This window comes from Dreissena polymorpha, chromosome 1 (genome assembly GCF_020536995.1).
Source record: "Dreissena polymorpha isolate Duluth1 chromosome 1, UMN_Dpol_1.0, whole genome shotgun sequence".
Lineage (NCBI taxonomy): Eukaryota > Metazoa > Mollusca > Bivalvia > Myida > Dreissenidae > Dreissena > Dreissena polymorpha.
The window spans coordinates 2,441,215-2,462,115 of NC_068355.1; the positions used below are offsets into that span (position 1 = coordinate 2,441,215).

The 20,901-nt window shown below is 32.5% G+C and overlaps 1 protein-coding gene across 2 annotated transcripts; it reads left to right on the top strand.

Moving 5' to 3' along the window:
- The first annotated feature begins 34 nt into the window (after positions 1–34).
- Positions 35–17,650, top strand: LOC127868688 (uncharacterized). 2 transcript variants are annotated; one of them, XM_052410638.1, is made up of 6 exons: positions 35–533; positions 10,424–10,589; positions 11,541–11,686; positions 13,650–13,770; positions 14,946–15,096; positions 15,760–17,650. In XM_052410638.1, the coding sequence occupies exons 1-6, from the start codon at positions 428–430 to the stop codon at positions 15,934–15,936; spliced, it is 867 nt and encodes a 288-aa protein (XP_052266598.1). In that variant the 5' UTR covers positions 35–427; the 3' UTR covers positions 15,937–17,650. The 2 variants fall into 2 exon arrangements, with proteins under 2 accessions (XP_052266598.1, XP_052266606.1); XM_052410646.1 differs by having other exon boundaries at positions 48–533; positions 14,946–15,084.
- Positions 17,651–20,901: the final 3,251 nt, after the last annotated feature.

The following is a 20,901-nucleotide window of genomic DNA, read 5'->3' on the forward strand; positions in this document are numbered from 1 at the left end:
CGCGACATTGTTTCAAAGGTTTTGAAAAGAATAAATCCTACTAAATTATATTTTTTTGAAATTAAACTACTTGATTTGAAAACTCGAGATAAACATAAAGATGTCGTTGTGCTAAATGTAGTTGTGTTTATCAGCGGAAGCAGTAATGCATGTGAATCAATTAACGTCGAGCCATAGGGCGGTATTTACGTATGGATTGTTTCAATGCGTGTTAGATGTTGTCAAACGAGGCGGAGCGTGCTTTCGAACATTTATGTGAATTCAAGAGCATAACAGTAACGCGCGCTGATACAATATACAACGATGTGTTGTTATACATAAAGCAAATCATTGGGATGGGCTATTGTTCGACAAAGTTTTCTACAGTGTTACATTCAAAACACATTTTGAAAAATAAAACAGTTTGGATATATACAATAAAATAAACATGATTGAGCGAAGATATAGTGTTGAATTTATTTTACATCGTAAAAATAAAGTTACATTGAAATCGTTATGTACGTTTTGTCGAATAAATGTGTTTTTAATTGCCGGTAAGTACTTGCTTATCATTTCATGAAATAATTTATTGAGGCAGATTAACATAATTATTTTCGCTTTTAAGTCATGCGCTTGAAACGGATTAGTAAAAGCGATGCTATCATACGCAATTGGTATAAGCGAAAATAAGCTACTTGATTTGCATACTGCATTCATTTTGTGTTTTTTTAATATATGATTGGGACATACCCGATTGGTTTAATTTTAAGTGAAACATTAATTCCCTTTTAAACGCAGTTTATTTCATAAACAGAACAAGAAAACATTAAATTATAAAAAAAATCGTTCAGATTAAAGGCGCCTTTGCGTTAATGCAACACTCGACAACTTAATTAAAATTTTTGTATTAGCGATTTTATCACAGATGTTTTACGCCAAATGTTTATGTCAACGACTTTTTGAATATTGTATAAAGCGCATTACACTGTAGACAAATGTCGATAATTACATACATAACGTATCTTGACTTATTTAGCGAACACTATTATTGCTTTAACAATAACATAAAACATTTTAAACAAACGCATATTTTTGTAACGAAAAAGGCAAGCATTTCACATTTTTACTATACTAGTATTAAAACTATTACCATGGCTGCTGCCGCTGCTTCTGCTGACTATTTTTATGTATGCAATGAAGTTGTTGTTGTTGATGATGATGATTATGTTGTTGTTTTTGTTGATGATGAATATATTGATGATGATTATAATGATTCAAGCGATGGTTGTGATGATAACGATGATGACGAAGACGACGATGACGACGAAAATGATGTTAATGATGTTTATAATGATGATGATGATGATGATGATGATGATGATGATGATGATGTTGATGATGATGATGATGATGATGATGATGATGATGATGATGATGATGATGATGATGATGATGATGATGATGATGATGATGATGATGATGATGATGATGATGATGATGATGATGATGATGATGATGATGACGACGATGATGACGATGATGACGATGATGACGATGATGACGATGATGACGATGATGATGATGATGATGATGATGATGATGATGATGATGATGATGATGATGATGATGATGATGATGATGATGATGATGATGATGATGATGATGATGATGATGATGATGACGATGATGATGATGATGATGATGATGATGATGATGATGATGATGATGATGATGATGATGATGACCTTGGACTTTACCTACAAGATATAATTAACTCTTGTTTCAACATAGATTATATTGTGTTTATTTAACTTTTATTTGCTGATGACATGGCTATGTTAGGCAAGTCACCTGCTGAAGTTCGAACACATTTAGAAAACTTATACTTATATTTTGGGGGTTAAATGTGAACACAGAAACACACGAAAATAATGGTATTTCGAAAGAGGGGTAGATTACAAGGAAACGAAAAATTGGTATACAATGGCAATAGTATTGAAGTTGTTGATAATTGTAACTATTTAGGCACAGTGTTGAATTATACTGGAATTTTTAAACTAAACCAGGAACATTTGGTAAAAGAATTTTAGGCCATGAATACATTATTGTCGAAATGCGATGAAATTTAAATAAAACTGAAAATATCTTCAATTTTTTGTCTCTTTTGTGGGTTTTATATTAAATTATGCTTCAGGGGATTTGGTTTCACGAAGTCCGATTATTTAGAACGTATACATTAAAAAAAAAATGCAAACGCTTGCTACAAATGAACATAAATACATGTAACATGGCTTATTATGGAAAATTAAGTAGATATACGTTGTATGTAAACAGGTTTGTTAAAATTATTAAATATTTGTTGACAGTTATGAATAATGAAAATATCAAAATGTACGCTGTGTTCAAGCCTTTAGCGATTGTAATAAAGGTTATACAAACTGGGTACCAAATGTCAAGAACATGACTGTTAAATTATTTTGGATTCGGTTATTTATTTGAAAATCCAAACGTTGTACACGTTTATAGTTATGTTAGCAAAATCAAATGTAGACTTTATGACAATTTTAAACAAGAGTGGTACGGTAAAATGAATAATAGTACTGTATTAGATATGTATAAAGTTTTTAAAAGCTGTTTGGAATATGAAACATATTAAGATTTACTTCCTAGACGTTCGCGATTATTTTTTTTAAGATTAAGTGTCTATTCACATCCGTTGAGAATCCAAACTGGCAGATACGCCCAAAATAACATGCTACGAAATTTACGTTATTGTTTATGTTGTAATGACTTGGATTTAGAAGATGAATACCATTTTATATGTATATGGCGATTGTACACTGGTTTAAAGGGAAAAAAGCCGTAAATTTACCCATCTGTATATAAATTCCACAAGTTATTAGTTTCATGTGACAAATCATTTCTTTGTTATGCATGTAAATATAGCAAAGCAACTCTTGTTATAAGAAATGCGTTCTAAATAATACTGTTCAATACTGTCATTGCCGCTTTGACAGAAAATAATATGTATATTGTAGTATGAAGACGGTGGTCTTTTGTATAAGTCTGAATAAACTGTCTGTCTGTCTGTCTGTGCGTTTGTCTGTCTGTAATATTAACAATTATTATAAGTAGTATCAGTATTAGTAGTAGTAGTATCATTGTTAATATCATTTTATTATATTGTCATGTGTACATGTCATGCACATTAAAACAGGTATTGTTATCTCTAAGATCTTTGTTAATTGACTAAAATTGCTCTTAAGGACACGTTCTCTACGAGGTGTTAACATAAGTTGACATCAAGCTCAGATTGGCTGTTACGAACTTGTGTTTGACTGGTAAAACATTAAACAACTTTTTTATTTTACACTTGTTCAACATTAAACGGTCGATTGAATGTGATCGATTCTATATTAGACATGATTTGACCCTTTGCAATCAAAAAGTCACAATTTCTGTGAGAGTATCTAGATGAAAAAATGCCACAACTCTACGCTATTATTCTGATGAACCTATTGACACCAACATCATCAGAATCGATTATACGATTTTACCCATCCTTGATGGTTAACACAATTTATTATACTAACGATACATTTTCATCCGCTTTTGAATATGAAGTTATCACAATATACAAATATGCAAAATATAAATAGTGTTAATGTTGTCCGCTTAGCGACCGGGAGGTAACGTGTCCATCCCCACTGTGTGAGCGTTCTTGAAATCACCTCTAAAGACACCAAGTACTGGTTATAGGCACAGGAAACGGACTCGGGAGCGTTTCAAATAAGCCTTTGGCTTTTAATGCAATCGAGCTTCAATGAAAAGGTTTAAATAAAATATAAATAAATAATTCGGTTATTGCGAACCGTTGTTCGAGCAGCGGTTTTCAAGCGGTGTGATTTCATGTGTTATATTAAGGTAGTGCACCTCTAATGATTTCCCGCGATTTATTTTACGACCATTGTCGATCTTCAATGATCGGTTATTTCCGAGAGATGCATTTTATTTTTTTCAAAGTTCGAATTTTGTTATATGTTTACGTAATTCCTTTTGAATACATTATTTTCACAATAAATATTGACTTTGATCCAAATATCATCTGAAAAAATACGATTTCGCGATTTCTTCAAAGATTGGCGAGCCTTTTTACCTGTTTACGTATTCATATCTAATTTAAGCCTGCGCAAATGTGAAGTTGTCGTGGCCTAGTGGGTAAGGCGATGGACTATAAATCTTTTGGGATCTTCCCGCGCAGGTTCGAATCCTACCGACATCGCATAGTTTTTGCGACACGTTTTATTTCTTTTCTAACGTAATTTGATTTAATGATGCATATATGCTATGTTTTGTTGTTAATATGTTGAAATTTTTATGCACATCCTTCAATTTTTTAAATTAAAACAACGTTATGGCTAAATTGGGTGATTTACTGCTGAAAATACGGATGATGCATGTTGAATTTTTATTTTTATTTCAAAAAGTAAACGGTAAATTTGTCTATTTCTTGGTATTTTTGCTGTATTTAGTGTTTCTATAAAAACTATGTTTAAAATATAACTTAAATGGTACTATTTTGAATTTTATGACACTTTGTTTTTAACCGACCCAATTTTTACTTGGCTGAAATCACTTACATTTCATGGCGCTCTTCCATAGATAAAAATTTGTAAAAAATAAATGTCTGTAAAAGAATACTTATTTAATCTTGTTTAAATTTTAAACACCTTTACTGCATCTATACACACCAACAGCATGCCCATATTTAGAAATTTGAATGAATTATGGAACTTTTATATACCCCAGGGGTGAAAATAAACTGTACAAAAGCTGAGCGTGGGGGTGGTTTTGAAAAAAACGGTATATTTTTTTAAAAAGCACGGAAAGCCTACCTACAAAATTGCATGTAGTTCAGTGAAATGATGCTGATTAAGAAAATAATTAATTAGATTATATTTGGATATGTGCCCATTAGAGGTGCACTACCTTAAACAGATCCGCTGTGTAGTTCATTAAGACATTTGCAAAAGCGAGTGAGCTAAATTGGTCAATTAGAAATACATATTCTGGGCCCATAGCAAATAAACATCTGTTTCAGCTGTTGCAGTTTACATTTGCTGCAAAGATTTATGCGCTGCATGTGATGCATCTGTCCCTTCGGGATTTGTTTAAATGTCATGGTTCACTGTAACCGCCACAAACGCGTGGCACGTGATCTACATTATCAACCAACGAATTTGCATTAGTTTTGCAGACATAATGGAGCCGAGGATAACAACAATTATACGAATAATACTAACGATACTAAAACAAACAAAAATACTAATAAATTAACAATATGGAATAATAATAATAATAATAATAATAATAATAATAATAATTATTATTATTATTATTATTATTATTATTATTATTATTATTATTATTATTATTATTATTAGTAGTAGTAGTAGTAGTAGTAGTAGTAGTAGTAGTAGTAGTAGTAGTAGTAGTAGTAGAAGTAGTAGTAGCAGTAGTAGTAGTAGAAGTAGTTGTAGTAGGAATAGTATTATAAGTCGTTTTCGTAGTTGTGTCTTGACTAACAAAATACTTTAATAAATATAAATATTAGTATAAATATCAATTTACTTCTACTTGCTTTCGTTTTGTTCGTTTTTATTATATAGTTTTACTCTATTCTGCACAGGTTGCATGCAAGAATCATCGACATCGTTTTGTATGCGTGACCCGTTTGCACGTTGCCCTGATATTCTGGCATATTCTGCACATAAGCATAAAGCTGAAACGGGTAGATGACAAAAACCAAAAGCTATTCCTTATGAAGAAAGAAAATGTACTTTATGCAATTACTTAGAAGATGAATACCACTTTGTAATAGATTGTACAGTATATACTGATGTAAGAAAAGCTTATTTAAAACAAGGTTATTACGTAAGACCAAATATGTTAAAGTTTAAAGATTTATTGACCTCTTAAAGGAGCAATATTGTTAAAAATTTAGCTATGTACATTTTTAAAGTATGGGAAATAAGAAATACGTATAATATATAATATTAATATGACAAGACTTTTGTATATATATTTATGCACAGCCTCTCGCTGTATATTGTCTTCTCTAAAATACCCAAATACTTTGCCTAACAATGTACCGATATATTTTTGTTGTTTATGATTCGAATGACCTGTGACTTTGTTTTTTTTTAAATATTGTATAAGACATTTCATGTAAACTCATGGGCTTATTGCCTACTGTTTTATCAAATACGATATAAAATTTGTCACCGTTCAAAACAATAATTGATTAATGAATAGCGCAGAAAGAAGTCTTTCCAAGCGACCATTCATAATTACATGGAACAAACCATAGTCCCGATATGAATACTATTTATAATAGGTTCAAAAATCAGTTACATGATCAGGTACATATATTGCACTAGTGGGTACTTAGAAGCCGCTGATAAGCAATACTTGATTCTCGTATTAATACACTATCCTAAAATATTAATGCATCGAAACATTAGATCCTTATCCAGTGCATAATTAGGTGTTTGTTCAGGGTACACACATTTGAGGGTACACATTACTTCTTCTCTAGTTTGTTTCCATTCTCCGCACCATTTCTTTATGAAGTGCTAATAATGTTTTGTTGATTTCTCGATTTTACACGTTATACATTTAAACGATCAATACTTAAATGCCCTAGTTGTTTTAAAATTATGTATATTTATTACGTAAGGGTAGTAAAATTGTAGTTAATTCAGCACATGATGTACTACACACGTTCTAATTAAACTAAAACACAAATGAGAAGTAGTTGTTCTTATTTGAAGGATAATAATCTACCAATTGTAGTGCAAGTTTTGTTACGGTTAAAATTAATTTTGAAATGTGACATGAAATAGATGGCAACGTGATTTCTGGAATTATCCAACGGAACTGCTCCGATATCAAAAGCAAGTAGATAAATAGATGATACAGATAAAGTATTGCTATCATAAAATGCGAATTAACGTTTCGAATCAGATTCTCATATATCTTATTAACTGTATTGCTCAAACAGTTTTAATGTCAAACACGGCATGTATTATCCGCCTACGATTGCAGTTGTACTGCAGAGAGGCTTTGAAGTTGCTACGTAATGATAATGATTTAGGCCACATTATCCCAACAAACAACCTACAGTTACATGCTCGTTGAATGTTTAAAATAGTTTTGTAAAAAAATAATCCGATCGCAAACATTAGCTTAAATTAGCTTTGATTTCTTAACTAAGAGAAAGCAGAAACTTAAAAATGAATGGCTTCAACAAATAAATTGTTCTCATATATACCAATAGTTTCAGAATTATTATGTATCGGGGGACCTCATTATACAACTTTGCAAGGACAAAAGAATATAAATAAATATGGATTTCGCAATTTGTGTTGTTCAATAGTTTGAACAATTTTTATCAACAAAACGCTGTTAACAATTCTTATCAACATAACGAGGTAAATAATTCGCGTGCTTGTGAATAGGTTAGTCGACACTGGGCATTGTAGATTTAATATAGAGCAGAAATCGAATGCCTAACGTAGTTTTGGATGTTCACATTCTAGCTAATATAAAGAAAAATACGAACACTTGGCTGGGTATTGGTTACTCGAACTAATCTGCAGTATCATCTATGCGTTTGTTATGACGCTCAAATCTTCGTGCAAAGTGTCGTAAGGTCACGACCGAAAAGCAAAAAAACAACCAGCTTGAGTATCAATATCTTTTGTAATAGAAAAAAATATTATTGCAGATTCTAATTGAACATGCACCAATTTTATAAAGGACAAAAACTTGTATATATTATTTAGTATATTATTTAGTAATGGAGTGTATACATAACTAATGATTCTAGACAGAACAGAATATAACAATATTTTATTCACTTAAACATGTTACAGCTCATCGTGATCTATGTAAAACATTCATACATGCGTGAAAAAAGAGTAATACAGATAATAATAAGTTATTTGTGAGAGTGTTGTGCGTTTATATACGCTCTGAATTGAGTTTTATACTTTATTTATTTATTTAATATTCAAGAAGAGAATTACAACAAGAAAAACATAATTATAAACATGTATAAAAATATACATGCTCAAATGATAGCTTTTTGTTTTTGATTTATTCATCAAGTCGGACCTTTTATTACCTTGTGATCATTGTTTGTAATAATTGTGTTAAATTATGATACGTATCTATAACATTTGTGCTTAAGAGTTCAAGGCAGTTGTTGTTTTATCGGGCTTCATAATTTAATGAAGATTAAACATGTAATGCAATTTTTGAAATACTCAAATCATATCTTTGCTCAAATAAAATTGCTATTGTATTTAACCCAGTCTTACTTTAATATACGTTATTTCTATTTATTTTCTATTTTTTAGAAAATTTAAGCTGCGAGAGCTTAATCGATTAATGTAAATATTTAATATTATTTCATGGAATAAACCAAATGTGAATTTGTTATATTATTTATTGTACTTTATTAAATGTTAATTTTTTAATATTATTTTGTGGACCATATCAAATGTGTAAATTGTGTATTATGTCTTGCACTAGACAAAATGTGGCTATTTAATAGTATTTCTTTCACTAGACAAAATGTGAGCCTTGTATAGATTTTCTGTAACTTTACCAAATGCAAATATTGTATTTTATTTATTGAAGTTAAATAAACATTTCTTCAACAGTTTCTAAGTATCTCACCCATACGTTTCAACATAGAATTGTCGTTTAATCTTTAATATGCAGATATACCTGGAAAACCATCTGAAAATAAAAAATGAAATTGACTGGCAGCGGCAAAAATTGCAAACAGTGTAATATGAATTTGTGGACTGTCTGCGAACGTTTTATTGTTGTTGATACGGCGTCAGCTGCATTGAGAATAAATAACCCTATATTATCTGAGTTTGTCAAATCGGAAAATGCTTCCAGTTTATAAATGAACAAATGAAACACATTCCGCCGCAAATGTCGGGTACACATGCGCGTCACAAACGTCAGGGGAAAAAGAGACTTCAGTACACTACAATTTCAATACAAACATTTACATGGTGATGCGAAACCATATAGAGTTAATAGACGTGTATATGCATAACACTGTATTACAAAAATATTAAACATGTACTTTCAGTTCACTTTTTCAACTCTACTCACCATAAATTATAGGTAAGCATAACCATGGTTTCATACTTTCAACGATCTTGATTTTTTTTATATTTGCTTTCCATTATTATGTACAGTGTATAGTACCCAAAGCAAACCTACAGTCATTTGGTTTAATATGGTATGTGTGAGATGAATACTTTGTAAATGTAAAGTTTGGCTTTATGAATCATGCAAATGATAATAAAAGCAGCCTTCATATCTGCTTAGAATTTCAGATATTCAAATATAAGATGCATAGAACGAGAAAGCATTTCCGATTGTATATGCATTTTTGCAGTTCTGTGTTCGTTTTGAGGTGTGTTGTTGTTTATGATAAAGGTAAAAGCTTGGTGTCGGACAGTCGATGCATTATACGATGTAGCCACATGACCTGATAATTTCGACTAGAACTTGTCGAAAGTTTTCATTAACCCATTCCTTTGAAAATACAGCACCGACATCAGATCACAAACGTTTCTGCGAAAATATGTAATACACATTTTAAACCTTAGCTATTAATTTTTGGATGCGGCTAGTTACCATTTTCCGGCTTTTATCTAGCTCCCTTGGAAATATTATCAGTCATACTGACATATTTGACTGTAAAAATAAACTGAGTCAATGATTGCAAACTCATCTGGGCAATGACATGTTACCGTAATCGCAAAACAATAGCGCGTTTTATGACTTAATTTACGAATCTATCAGAACACGAGATTCCTAGGCTGCATTGATCCAGAGCCGATGTAAGATTGTGTTTCAGATAAGAGACACTGTAAGCGGCGTTTGTATTCTAGTGATAAAAATGAGGTAATGCCGATGGTTATGCCTCTTGATTTCTGTTGAGGGATTCCCGCGGTTGTTCAAAGTACTCAAATGCCACAAAATACCGTGTATGATGTTGTTATTGCACGTTTAATTGTTGTTCGGCCTTGTTTTAATGTTTGGTAGTAGTTTATCTGATATACTGTAATATTTGGGCTAAGCCTCACGGTATATGTTCTTGTCCAAATACGACGCGTGTGCGTCGCATGCCTGTAAAGTTTAAAGCTCTGTACAATTAAACATTTGTTTATGCAATCACAAAAGGTCATATGATATACAAAACAAATGTTGAACAAATTGCTTTATAACGATGTGATTTCGGACTGTAAATCCATGCCATCACTTAAATGTGCCTAGCTATTTGTATTGCTTGATAGATAACTCTCCATACTCATGCCTGTACAATTTCTTTGCGCCCTTTTTTTTCTAGTATGCCTTCTGCCGATATGCGCCGCACTGTGCCCAACGAGCGACCGGGTGCAAGCGGCGACACAAGAGTGCTTCCGGGAGTACAGCATTCAGAAAGTATATGTGGACAGGGGCGAGCGGCGACTATACTCTGGCGTCGATATTGAAATACTCAGAGCATACTGCAGGTAAGGGTTATGTATTCTTAGGCTGCATTCAATTACAGATATCTTTTTAAGGAAAATAAAATTTAAGCTGCATGCATTACCCTTTAAACTATATAATAAAACATACATCCAAACAAACATACACCAAGCTGTGTCAGACCGTTCACCTTCCCGCAACAGTTGCATACTTTTCGAAAGGTTGCACTTAGCGATTGCATTTGTTGAGAACATAAGCTTGTTTATAAAAAGAGCAATAACGCCTTAAAAATAACGCAATATTGAAATATTGACAATATTCCCTGAATCAAAAGCATAATTATACTTATTCCGCTCGCAGTTCGACAGAAAAACGTAACGTAAAATGATTTAAAGATTTTTAGATTTGAAGCACACATGTGATTTTATGTAAAGGGTTATAACACCTTAACAACACAATAACGCAAACTGAATCACATGCACTGTAACACATGGCAAGTTTCATTCTTAAAATGTGAGACGCAAATCGCACGCGAATATAGCGGGCGGTTCATTATCTACGCGTTAATATGTTTATCATTAATTAAGGTTATTAAATATTTATTGTAGTAACATAGTAGATGTGTTTCAATTTCTGACATTACGTGCAAACAGTATTGAATCTTACTGGTAAGCGCTGAGATTCAAAATCCATATTGATTAATACTGATATTCTTTTCTGTTTTATATGTGTATCCGAATCAGAACAGGCTAAAAAACAACCAATAAAGTATTTGAAAACCATCTATATAGTTGTTGTAATTCTCTTTACTTTAAACAATATAATGCTATTTTATGATAATGGTAGTAATGATTATAATGGTGATGACGTAAAGTTTCAGTTGCTTGTCAATTTGAAAACATGTGGTCGTCAAATTCTTCACCAGAACGGTTTAGAGTTTTACTATTTGAAAAGTGTTTTGTTGCAATGTCATATCTTACGTCTATGCTTTGTAGTGCGTACTTGGATGCCTTTAATTGTGTACGGCAGCTACTCCAGTCCTGTCCGACCTCCCATCACAAGGACATCAAGGCCGCACTTACACCCTTTGCAGACGACCCAGAGTTGACAGAGCTGTGCAAAACTCATCGCCTCTATGAACGTAAGTTGACGGAGCTTTGAAAAAAATCAGCGCCTACATTCACTTAAGTATACAAAGCGTTGCAAAGTCTTCTGTATGAAGAAAAACTCATCGTCTCGATTATTGTTCGTGGCAAGAGCTAATCAAAACCCAGCGTCTTTATGAACGTATTTCGATGCGGATCTATGCACATCCATCTTTTAATGACTGTATCTTGACGGATCAATGCATAACATATCGCGTTTGTATACGCAAGTTTACGGAGAAATGTTTAAGATGCATTGTCGTTATTAACAAATTTGGTAAGACACTTTTAATGGATAAATTTTCTCACCATGGTTCTTCTCATCGTTGTATTTTAATTAGTTATATAAAACTTAAACGGTTCTAAAACACACTCTGCGTTATCCGGAGTTTATCTGGTGTACACGATATTGTACTTTGACTACTTTGACTGATGACTGCTTTGAAATAAATTTGCTCACGTATTATGCTGAAAGGGAACAGAATACTACTAACGTGTCATGATTTATTTACAGGTAAGTTTTCAGCTTGTGTACTTTTCGTACATCGTATTAAAAGACCCTCACGAAATGTCAACTCTGGTTATTTGCATTACCTCAATTAATCAAGAAGATTTAATGCGTAGCTTCCGAATAATTTTAATTAATCGACAATCGTTGTACCTAAAAGGTTTTAAATTGATATTCATTTCGCAGTCAGGTTGTAAAATTTAAAGCAGACACTGACGCAGAGTGTAAAACGACAATATGAAACTTAGATTTTGGAGGCGGACTGTTAAGGGCGCTTTAAAATATGCTGGAGATATTGATCGTAATGAAGTTATATCAAGTAATAGTACATTGTTATTAAACGCGTTAATTTTTTTTAACACCGATCATTATGGTTTGCTTCAAATATGAAGTGCATTTTTGTTTCACGAGTTGGATCAGTTGAAATTTAATGGGCGGATAAAAAAAACATATTACCGAATAGTTATAGACACACTACCTCCCTTGGGATCGTCGCACGTTTTCACATACAATACCCGGAATGTTTCCGAAAAAGGGTTTAATAAGCCAGTTGAGATTACATGTAGTAATGACAGTTTATTACGAGTTAACAATATTTGTGTGCTAAACAATGACACGAATCGTGAGAATGAAAAATGAACCAAAAAGTTACGAAGGTGCACTAGTATGGATCACATGGTCGTGGGTTTGTTTTAAAAGTTGCATCACTCTGCAGCAATACGTTTAACTTGACTTATAAATATTGTGGAAAGCAATTTTTGATTTAGTAACGCGCGCACGAAACTCCGACAGACGGACGAACATATTTATTTATATCTAGGGCGAATCTATATACTTCCCTCACCGAAAGTGGGGATATAACAAGGTAACATTCATTTCTTCAAATGTATCAGTGCTCGTTCATCTTAAAAGTTTATATTCCGCGTTGTCTATATAATACATGGATCGAGCACTCGCTCACGTAGTCATTTATGGTTTACTGTCCACTGCCGGTTTTACCGGATGGGACTTATGGTTTGCGCTCTGTGTGTCAGTCTGTCTGTCTGTCTGTCAGTCCGTCAGACTTTTCTAGATCCTGCGATGACTTTAAAAGTTCTTCATATTTTTTCATGAATCTTGAAACATGGATTGATTGCAATATGGCGTTATGCACGTCATTTCATTTTGTTCCTACGTCAAAAATTTTCGTTTCTATGGCAACAAATAATTAAAAAAAATCTGACAATGGTAAAGCCGTTAGGGGACATATATTGCTTGGCAATAGTCTTGTTATACATCGATGCATAAAACATACAACCTGTTTGTAGATCTTATTTATTTAATAAAACCGTTTCAACCCTTATGTGATTTACATGATAAATCTTCATCTCATTGTAGTTAAAACCCGAAATAAAGCCTTTATAGTATGTATTAGCCGTATCTGTATATGGATGATCCTCCTATTATTGCAGTGTACGCCCAGTATATGATTTGTTTCTCTGATCGAGGCAAGAAGTCGGACTGGTGCTTTGATAAGGAGATCAGCAGCTCAGTGATGCACGTATACCAAGTGGATGTACAGGAGCTATGCAAGTAAGCAGGCCATAAGGGTGTGCGGTTTTAAAGTTAATTTATAGTCAATGGTAAATATTCCAATGACAAGAGTTTTTTTTCTTAAATAACAAACATTCATGAAGCTACTGGAAAATGAACGTTTGAAGCAGGGGCCTCCAATACAAGCGATCTGTATCAAAGTAATATTATAAATATGTCGCCTTCAGACGTAGTATTTATAGTGTACATACTATGCTTAAGCTAAACACATTTCAACGAACATTTTGCATAGTACTGGCTAAATAGTTCCTTCTACTAAGTCTTATAACGACAGTTTTTTTAAGTTATGAAACAAGCATTTCAGTGTCATTAAACACCGTTCATTTTGTTTGAACTGATCTTTATCGTCACGAAATGACCAGAAATCAGAATATTTCAGGTATTGATCATATTTATATTTGCATAGCATATTGTCGTTATTTATTTTTTACCCGAATATCAGCTCATGAGTGATGATGAACTTATTTAAATTGAGTTGTTTACACAAAAGATGAATGGATTATCTTAATTTCAGTATTTACTGGTGTGTTAATTTCGTACCAGTATGCAATGTTTGATCATTTCGCATTTGTATGAAATAATACAGAACGATTTATTCCAACTTAAAGGGACCGTAAACCAGATTGACACAAAAAGAATTTCTAAAATACCGTATTTGTTTACAAGTATTAGTTTTATATTGATTAAAATATCACGACAAGTATATTAGATTACTTGAAAAAAGTTCATATTTTCAGTATGTTCGGTAATACAATTTCGTGTGAAATCGAAAGTACATCGCGAAAATAGTTAACATAACGATATACACAAGATAAATAACGCAAGAAAATTGATCATTATATATATATAATATATACAATTCACTACGCATCCACAATTTGCATTCCTGGGTTTACAACGTGACGATCATGATCAATCTACTTGCGTTATTTATAGTTAACTGGTAGTTACCTGGTACACATACCCATTAAAATTGTATTACTGAATATACTGAAAATATGATTTTTTTTTTCAAGTAATGTAATATACCAGTCGTGATATTTTAATCAATATAAACTAATTATTGTAACAAATACGGTATTTTAGAACTTTTGTTTTTTGTCAATCTGGTTGACGGTCCCTTTAAAACAGCATTGTATCGTTATCGCTTTCAGTAGGATGTTGTCCGTCACTCGGTGTATTGAAAGCAATATCCGGCTGGGCTGCGGCGAGCAGGCGGCGGACCTCGTGCATCTCCTCGTCAAGCCCACTGTGCCTGGGAGCGGCCAGTGCGTGTACCCGCTCTACCCGGAGGTAACCAGAAATGTTGAGTGATTTGTTCCTATTATTTTTTTACATATTGCGCACTGTCGGTCCGCAAAGCTATCTTGATTTATTGAACCCGAATAATTGTGTGGGAAGCGGAATAATTTTTGAGTAAGTAATCGCATTAAGTAATTTGCCACTTCGACTTCCTTAAACAGTACCAAAGTTCTTAAATACATGTACATAAAATACTAATATTAATTATCTATATATGACAGCGTGTTTCGTGTGTTTGGACAAAGCATATGTTGTTTGTGCGCACTACATCTCCAAAAAGCGGCTGAACCTTTAAAAAAATTTATTATGTCAATGTTCTTTTGAACTTTACACGATTAATTTCCCACTTTTTTAATGATATGAACTGATATACAGAGACCTTCTGAATATTTATTGGCGTCTTTTTTTACTTTAGTTTTGGTTATTAAAAAGTTAATTAAGCAAATCTGATGAAATGCCTTAAATGACCGAACACTCAAAAGTTCTTGTTGAGTTTGAAAATATGACCGAATTAGCTGACAGGACCAAATAATCAAGCTGGAACAAACATAACACGTGTAAGTTTGGCGCAAAAGGTAAGCCCGATCGGATAAGTGGATCCAAACGACTATGTTTTCGCCTAATAAGACCTTACAATCGTGTCTAATGCCTGTCCCTTTTTTGCAGACTACATCTACCGTCAGGCGAAACAATTCTCAACAAGATACCAATAAACATCCCGGGCCCTTAACAAAATCAAGGAAATCTAACAACACTGAAGCCTTACATCCAAATGTTGTTATAAGTCTATTGACGTATATTTTTTCAATTCGTTGTCAAATTTTCAATATCTTTCAGTCCTGACATCGGATTTCTTTTATTTTTAATACTTAGTATTTATTCTTGTATTGTTTTCTCTTAACATATATTACAATTGGTTATATCCACCATAGGCGCATTGATATGTAATACGCCTAAAATTATATTTAATTAGTTTTATGTTTCGTACACTGACATAAAAACGAACATTTAACAGTGCCTTATGCGTTTTAAACACCGATGTGCTGTTCGGTATAAATATGAATGGAAGGTGACTAAATATGCTTGTCTAAAATGTTTTTTTCATTTTTGACTAATCATGCGGACATTTTGTACACAAATGCAAGTCGTCATTGACCACACATGGCGGCATAAGTGTCACACGGAGCAGTTGTCCAGTGTCGAAATCTTTAAATTACACATGTATGTTTTGACAAAACCAAATGTGCACACTGTGTACATGAATTTCGATTGTTTTCGAAATAATTGTATCGATTTCAAGTGTTGTACAATGGTTTGTTTTGTTAGAAATGGCAACAACTACTTTGTTACACATGTAATTAATTTAACGTAATTTGTTTATATATAATTTATTTATTTTATATTATGATATTCTGTAATATGTGCATAATGGGGCTTATCGGTTGCACCTTTAAATATGAACGTGTACCTTAAGTTTTGATAAATTTAATATGTGTAAAGCATCTTGTCATCTTCGTTTACATGTATTCACATGTAGATTAATTTGTATAAACCTGTTAAAAGACTTTCGTTTGACAGGACACATATAGTAGAAAACTATGTAATAAATATTTGATAATTGCATGTTTAGAAGCCAAAGGTTGTAAATTTGACCAATATAATTGCAAACATATGGGAAATATTGATATGTTCATTTATGAACGTTGCCGTACCAAGAAAATATGATTTGTATCGATATTGCATGTCTAGAGGACTTTAGAAAATACCATGCATATAACTTTTCGCAAATGATTTGTAACGACTTGTGCATAAAAAACGTGTGTTTCATATCGTATTTCACTAAATGATCTAGCAATTTTACGTCATTTGTTCTTTTGATTTCTCAAGGTTATAATATCCTGTCATGTTGGTTGTGTCATACATGCATACAAATAAATAGTAATTGTAAGCATTAACAAGCTTTAAAAAATACCAAAAATATACAAACGTGAAACACATAAACCTTTATGGCCACAAAACGCAAACAGGTAATCACCAAACAAATAATAAAATACAGATGTAGCAAAAATTGAAGACTATTGCCAATATATGAATTGTTAATTAAATTAACTGTCTTGCAATATTATTTGTTATGTGTGCCACATTTTCGAAAATAAAGTATATAATTTATATTTAATTGTTGACCGAAGTCGTTCTTCTATATGCTTAAATAATCCGTATAATAAATGATCTGCATTTTATTCAACAATGCTTTACTTGTTACCGACATTTTCAACAGTTGTTGTCAAAGATATGTACGAGAAGATGGATACTAAAATAATGTTATAGGTCTTTATAAAAGATACTATTATCATGTTGCTAATGCAAAAGGTATTTAACTCGTGCTGGTATTAACTACATGTGTTCAAGATTCGTGTTGCACTTCGCTTCAGCATATTTATTACTGACATGGTAAGAGCTTAGTTATAGTATCATATGTTATCTGCATTATGCACATAATGTCAATGTTGTTGCAATTTTATTATGATTCATACATGCAATAAATAATATACATATGCACCACAATTTGTATTTGTTTTCAATATTACGTTTCATATATGACATGGTAACTTAATCCACATATTTTCGTTGCCCGCACAAGGACCTTTTTGGTATTTGGTTGGCTAAGAAGGTATACAACGTTTAATTGCAGACACATCATTCATAACTAACAAAATATAATAAAGATTCTAACACGGCACTTGCCAAATTTCATATAAACAAAGAAGAACATCGTATATGTGTTATTTGCATTAATTATTGGCGGAGCTTTTACACTGAAATCACGCGCTGTAACTAAACAAAACATGACGATACATTTTCAACAAGCGCAATAATCCGGTAGTTTATGAATTAAAGTCAGAAGGGCGGAGATCTGATCGACAGAACAGCCGAAACTTAATTTTATGAGCGGAACTTGACATAAAATAGTACACAAGAAAATTTAGATACATTGTATAAATCTTTAGTAAAAACCGTGTTAGAATCGAAATAATTCGTGTACGTTATAGTGTCGCACTCGTGATTTAATCCCTACGCATCTAAACTTCCGGCCGTGGGTTATTCGACAACAAACTATAACGTACACGAATTATTTCTTAATTATAAAATATGTTACCCACAACAAAGATACATTTTTTAGCAATACATTCCTTAAAACTGTTATTATATGTGTAAAGTGTGTACAACTATTATTTGAACACATCTTGAAACGCAGTTTATGAGTTAATTACGTGACCAGATGTTATTTTAACCACATGTGTCCTGATTTTAGTTTTACATTGCAATATTTAACTTAGGGTAATGCGAATGTGTTACTCGCTTCCTTTTTGAAAAAAATATTTAATATTACTAAAATATGACATTTACTCGTATGTTAACACATGTTAAACACAATGGCTATTAATTCAAGATATTATGCGTTATGTACAATTGGTTATATCTTGTCATCATATCCTCCGAAGATGTGTATGAACGCGCGACAAACAATATGGCTGATCGGTGACTGCGTAAATATTATAACAATGTTTATGGATATTGAAAAACGGATAATTATCAAACAGTACTGAAAATATGCCACAAATTATTTAATTGAACACAAACCTGTGAATTAGGATAAGTAATGAAGTTCTGCAATGAAGAATAGCACATGTACTGTACCTATACATGTGGTAATTAAAAGTTAACATTTACAGTTTTCACATATTTAATCAGAATATCTTTAATATAGAACGCTGTTTCTCTAAAATATCAATTTATCTTATACTATTTTAATGCTATGCTAAATCTTGTATAAGTGTTCCATGTTCTATAATGCATTTATTGAATGTTACAATTATACTGAGACTTGAAACTGTACATTATGATAAAAGGGCCTGATGGGTTGTCAATGGAGATACACTGACGCTGTCTAAGAGCTTTCAGCGATAAATCATTCATGCATTCGATGCACTTGTTTTTGAAGAGCTCGAGTAGTATATTACCTGCACATTGTAATAAGGATTACTGTATGAATGAAATAATGTGCATATGATTTCATAATAGATCAATGACGTCATGTGCAAATATGCGATTATGAGTATTTCAAGCTGTACAGAGTGTTCTAATTAAGAAAAGTTTAATTCACTAGCGTGTTAAACATTTGATAAATGTTCCAGGAAATCGTGTTTTATAATGCATCGGTTGGAGACTGACTTTAACTTTAGACTGGAAAATGTACATTATGATAAAGTACCAGATGTGCTTTCCATGGAGATAGACTGATGCTGTTTAAAAGCTTTCAGCAATTATCATTTATGCATTCGATACACTTTAATTTTGGTGCACGTATGTCGCCTATCAACAAAAGTGTGTTTTATCGATTGTTGTATAAATAAAAACCTTATGATTTCATTAGCGACGAATGTCGTCGTTTAATGATGTGCGATTATGGCTTGTATACTGTAGAGCATTAACATTTAGAAAATAGCATATTTGTTTCAGTTAATTGCATGTAGATCCCAACTGCATTGATCGAAGTTGTCCTAAATTGTTGTAGTTACGACTCCAGATGTCAATGAAATGCGTTGATCCTACAACTGAATGATTTTATATAACAAATTAAGACCCGTTGAATAAAAATTAGGTTTATTCAACAGTTTGCTTTATTCAACATCTGCTATTGGTCTACTTTTGTTTGCCTTTTAACTCTCGTTCATATGTTTTTAAATTTGGTTTTAAAAATGAATTTAATGTTTAATTTTCAAATCAATATACCGTATAAGGCAAGCCTCGCTATGTAATCCTTTCTTAAAGTAATCGTATAAATTCAAGTACACAATCACCCTTATATAATATTTTCTTGATCCCGTTTGTAGTGAAGGTTAACGACCGCGCACTATATCGAAGGTATAGCAGCACACTATAAATGTTTTACTCGATATAATTACCACTTTATTTTCGTTATTTGATCGATATACCATTTATAACACTTTAAGTGTTTATTTTCAATTTGCTGCATTATCATTTGGTTTAGATTTTTTGGGTTCACATTTGTTTGCACAACGAAAAACAATATTCAACAACTAACACGTTTCTAAATGATATTATGTATTGTGACACTAAACACAAACTTGCCTTAATGCTTTCATCTTCTCTGCATCAGCGTAAACAGCAATATCTTCAAAAGAAGATTAAGACAAGGGACAAAATTGTCACAAAACCAGGTTTTCATTGTGAAAAAAAAATCTGATAAAGGGAGAAAACTCAAACTGAACTTTTGTAATGACCAAAAAAAATTAACCCCCTTTGTAAGTTTTTTTTTTTTAAATCTATTTTTAGTCGTGGCGACCTTGACATTGGAGATATTGACGTGATTCTTTCGTGGGACACACCGTCCCATGATGGTGAACAAATGTGCCAAATGATTTTAAAATCTCACAATGAATGACATAGTTATGGCCAGGACAAGCTCATTTATGGCCATTTTTGACCTTTGAACTCAAAGTGTGACCTTGACCTTGGAGATATCGACGTAATTATTTCGCGCGACACACCGTCCAATGATGGTGAACAAATGTGCCAAATGATTTTAAAATCTGACGATGAACGACATAGTTATGGCTCGGACAAGCTTATTTATGGCCATTTTTGACCTTTGAACTCAAAGTGTGACCTTGACCTTGGAGATATCGACGTAATTATTTCGCGCGACACACCGTCCAATGATGGTGAACAAATGTGCCAAATGATTTTAAAATCTGACAATGAACGACATAGTTATGGCCCGGA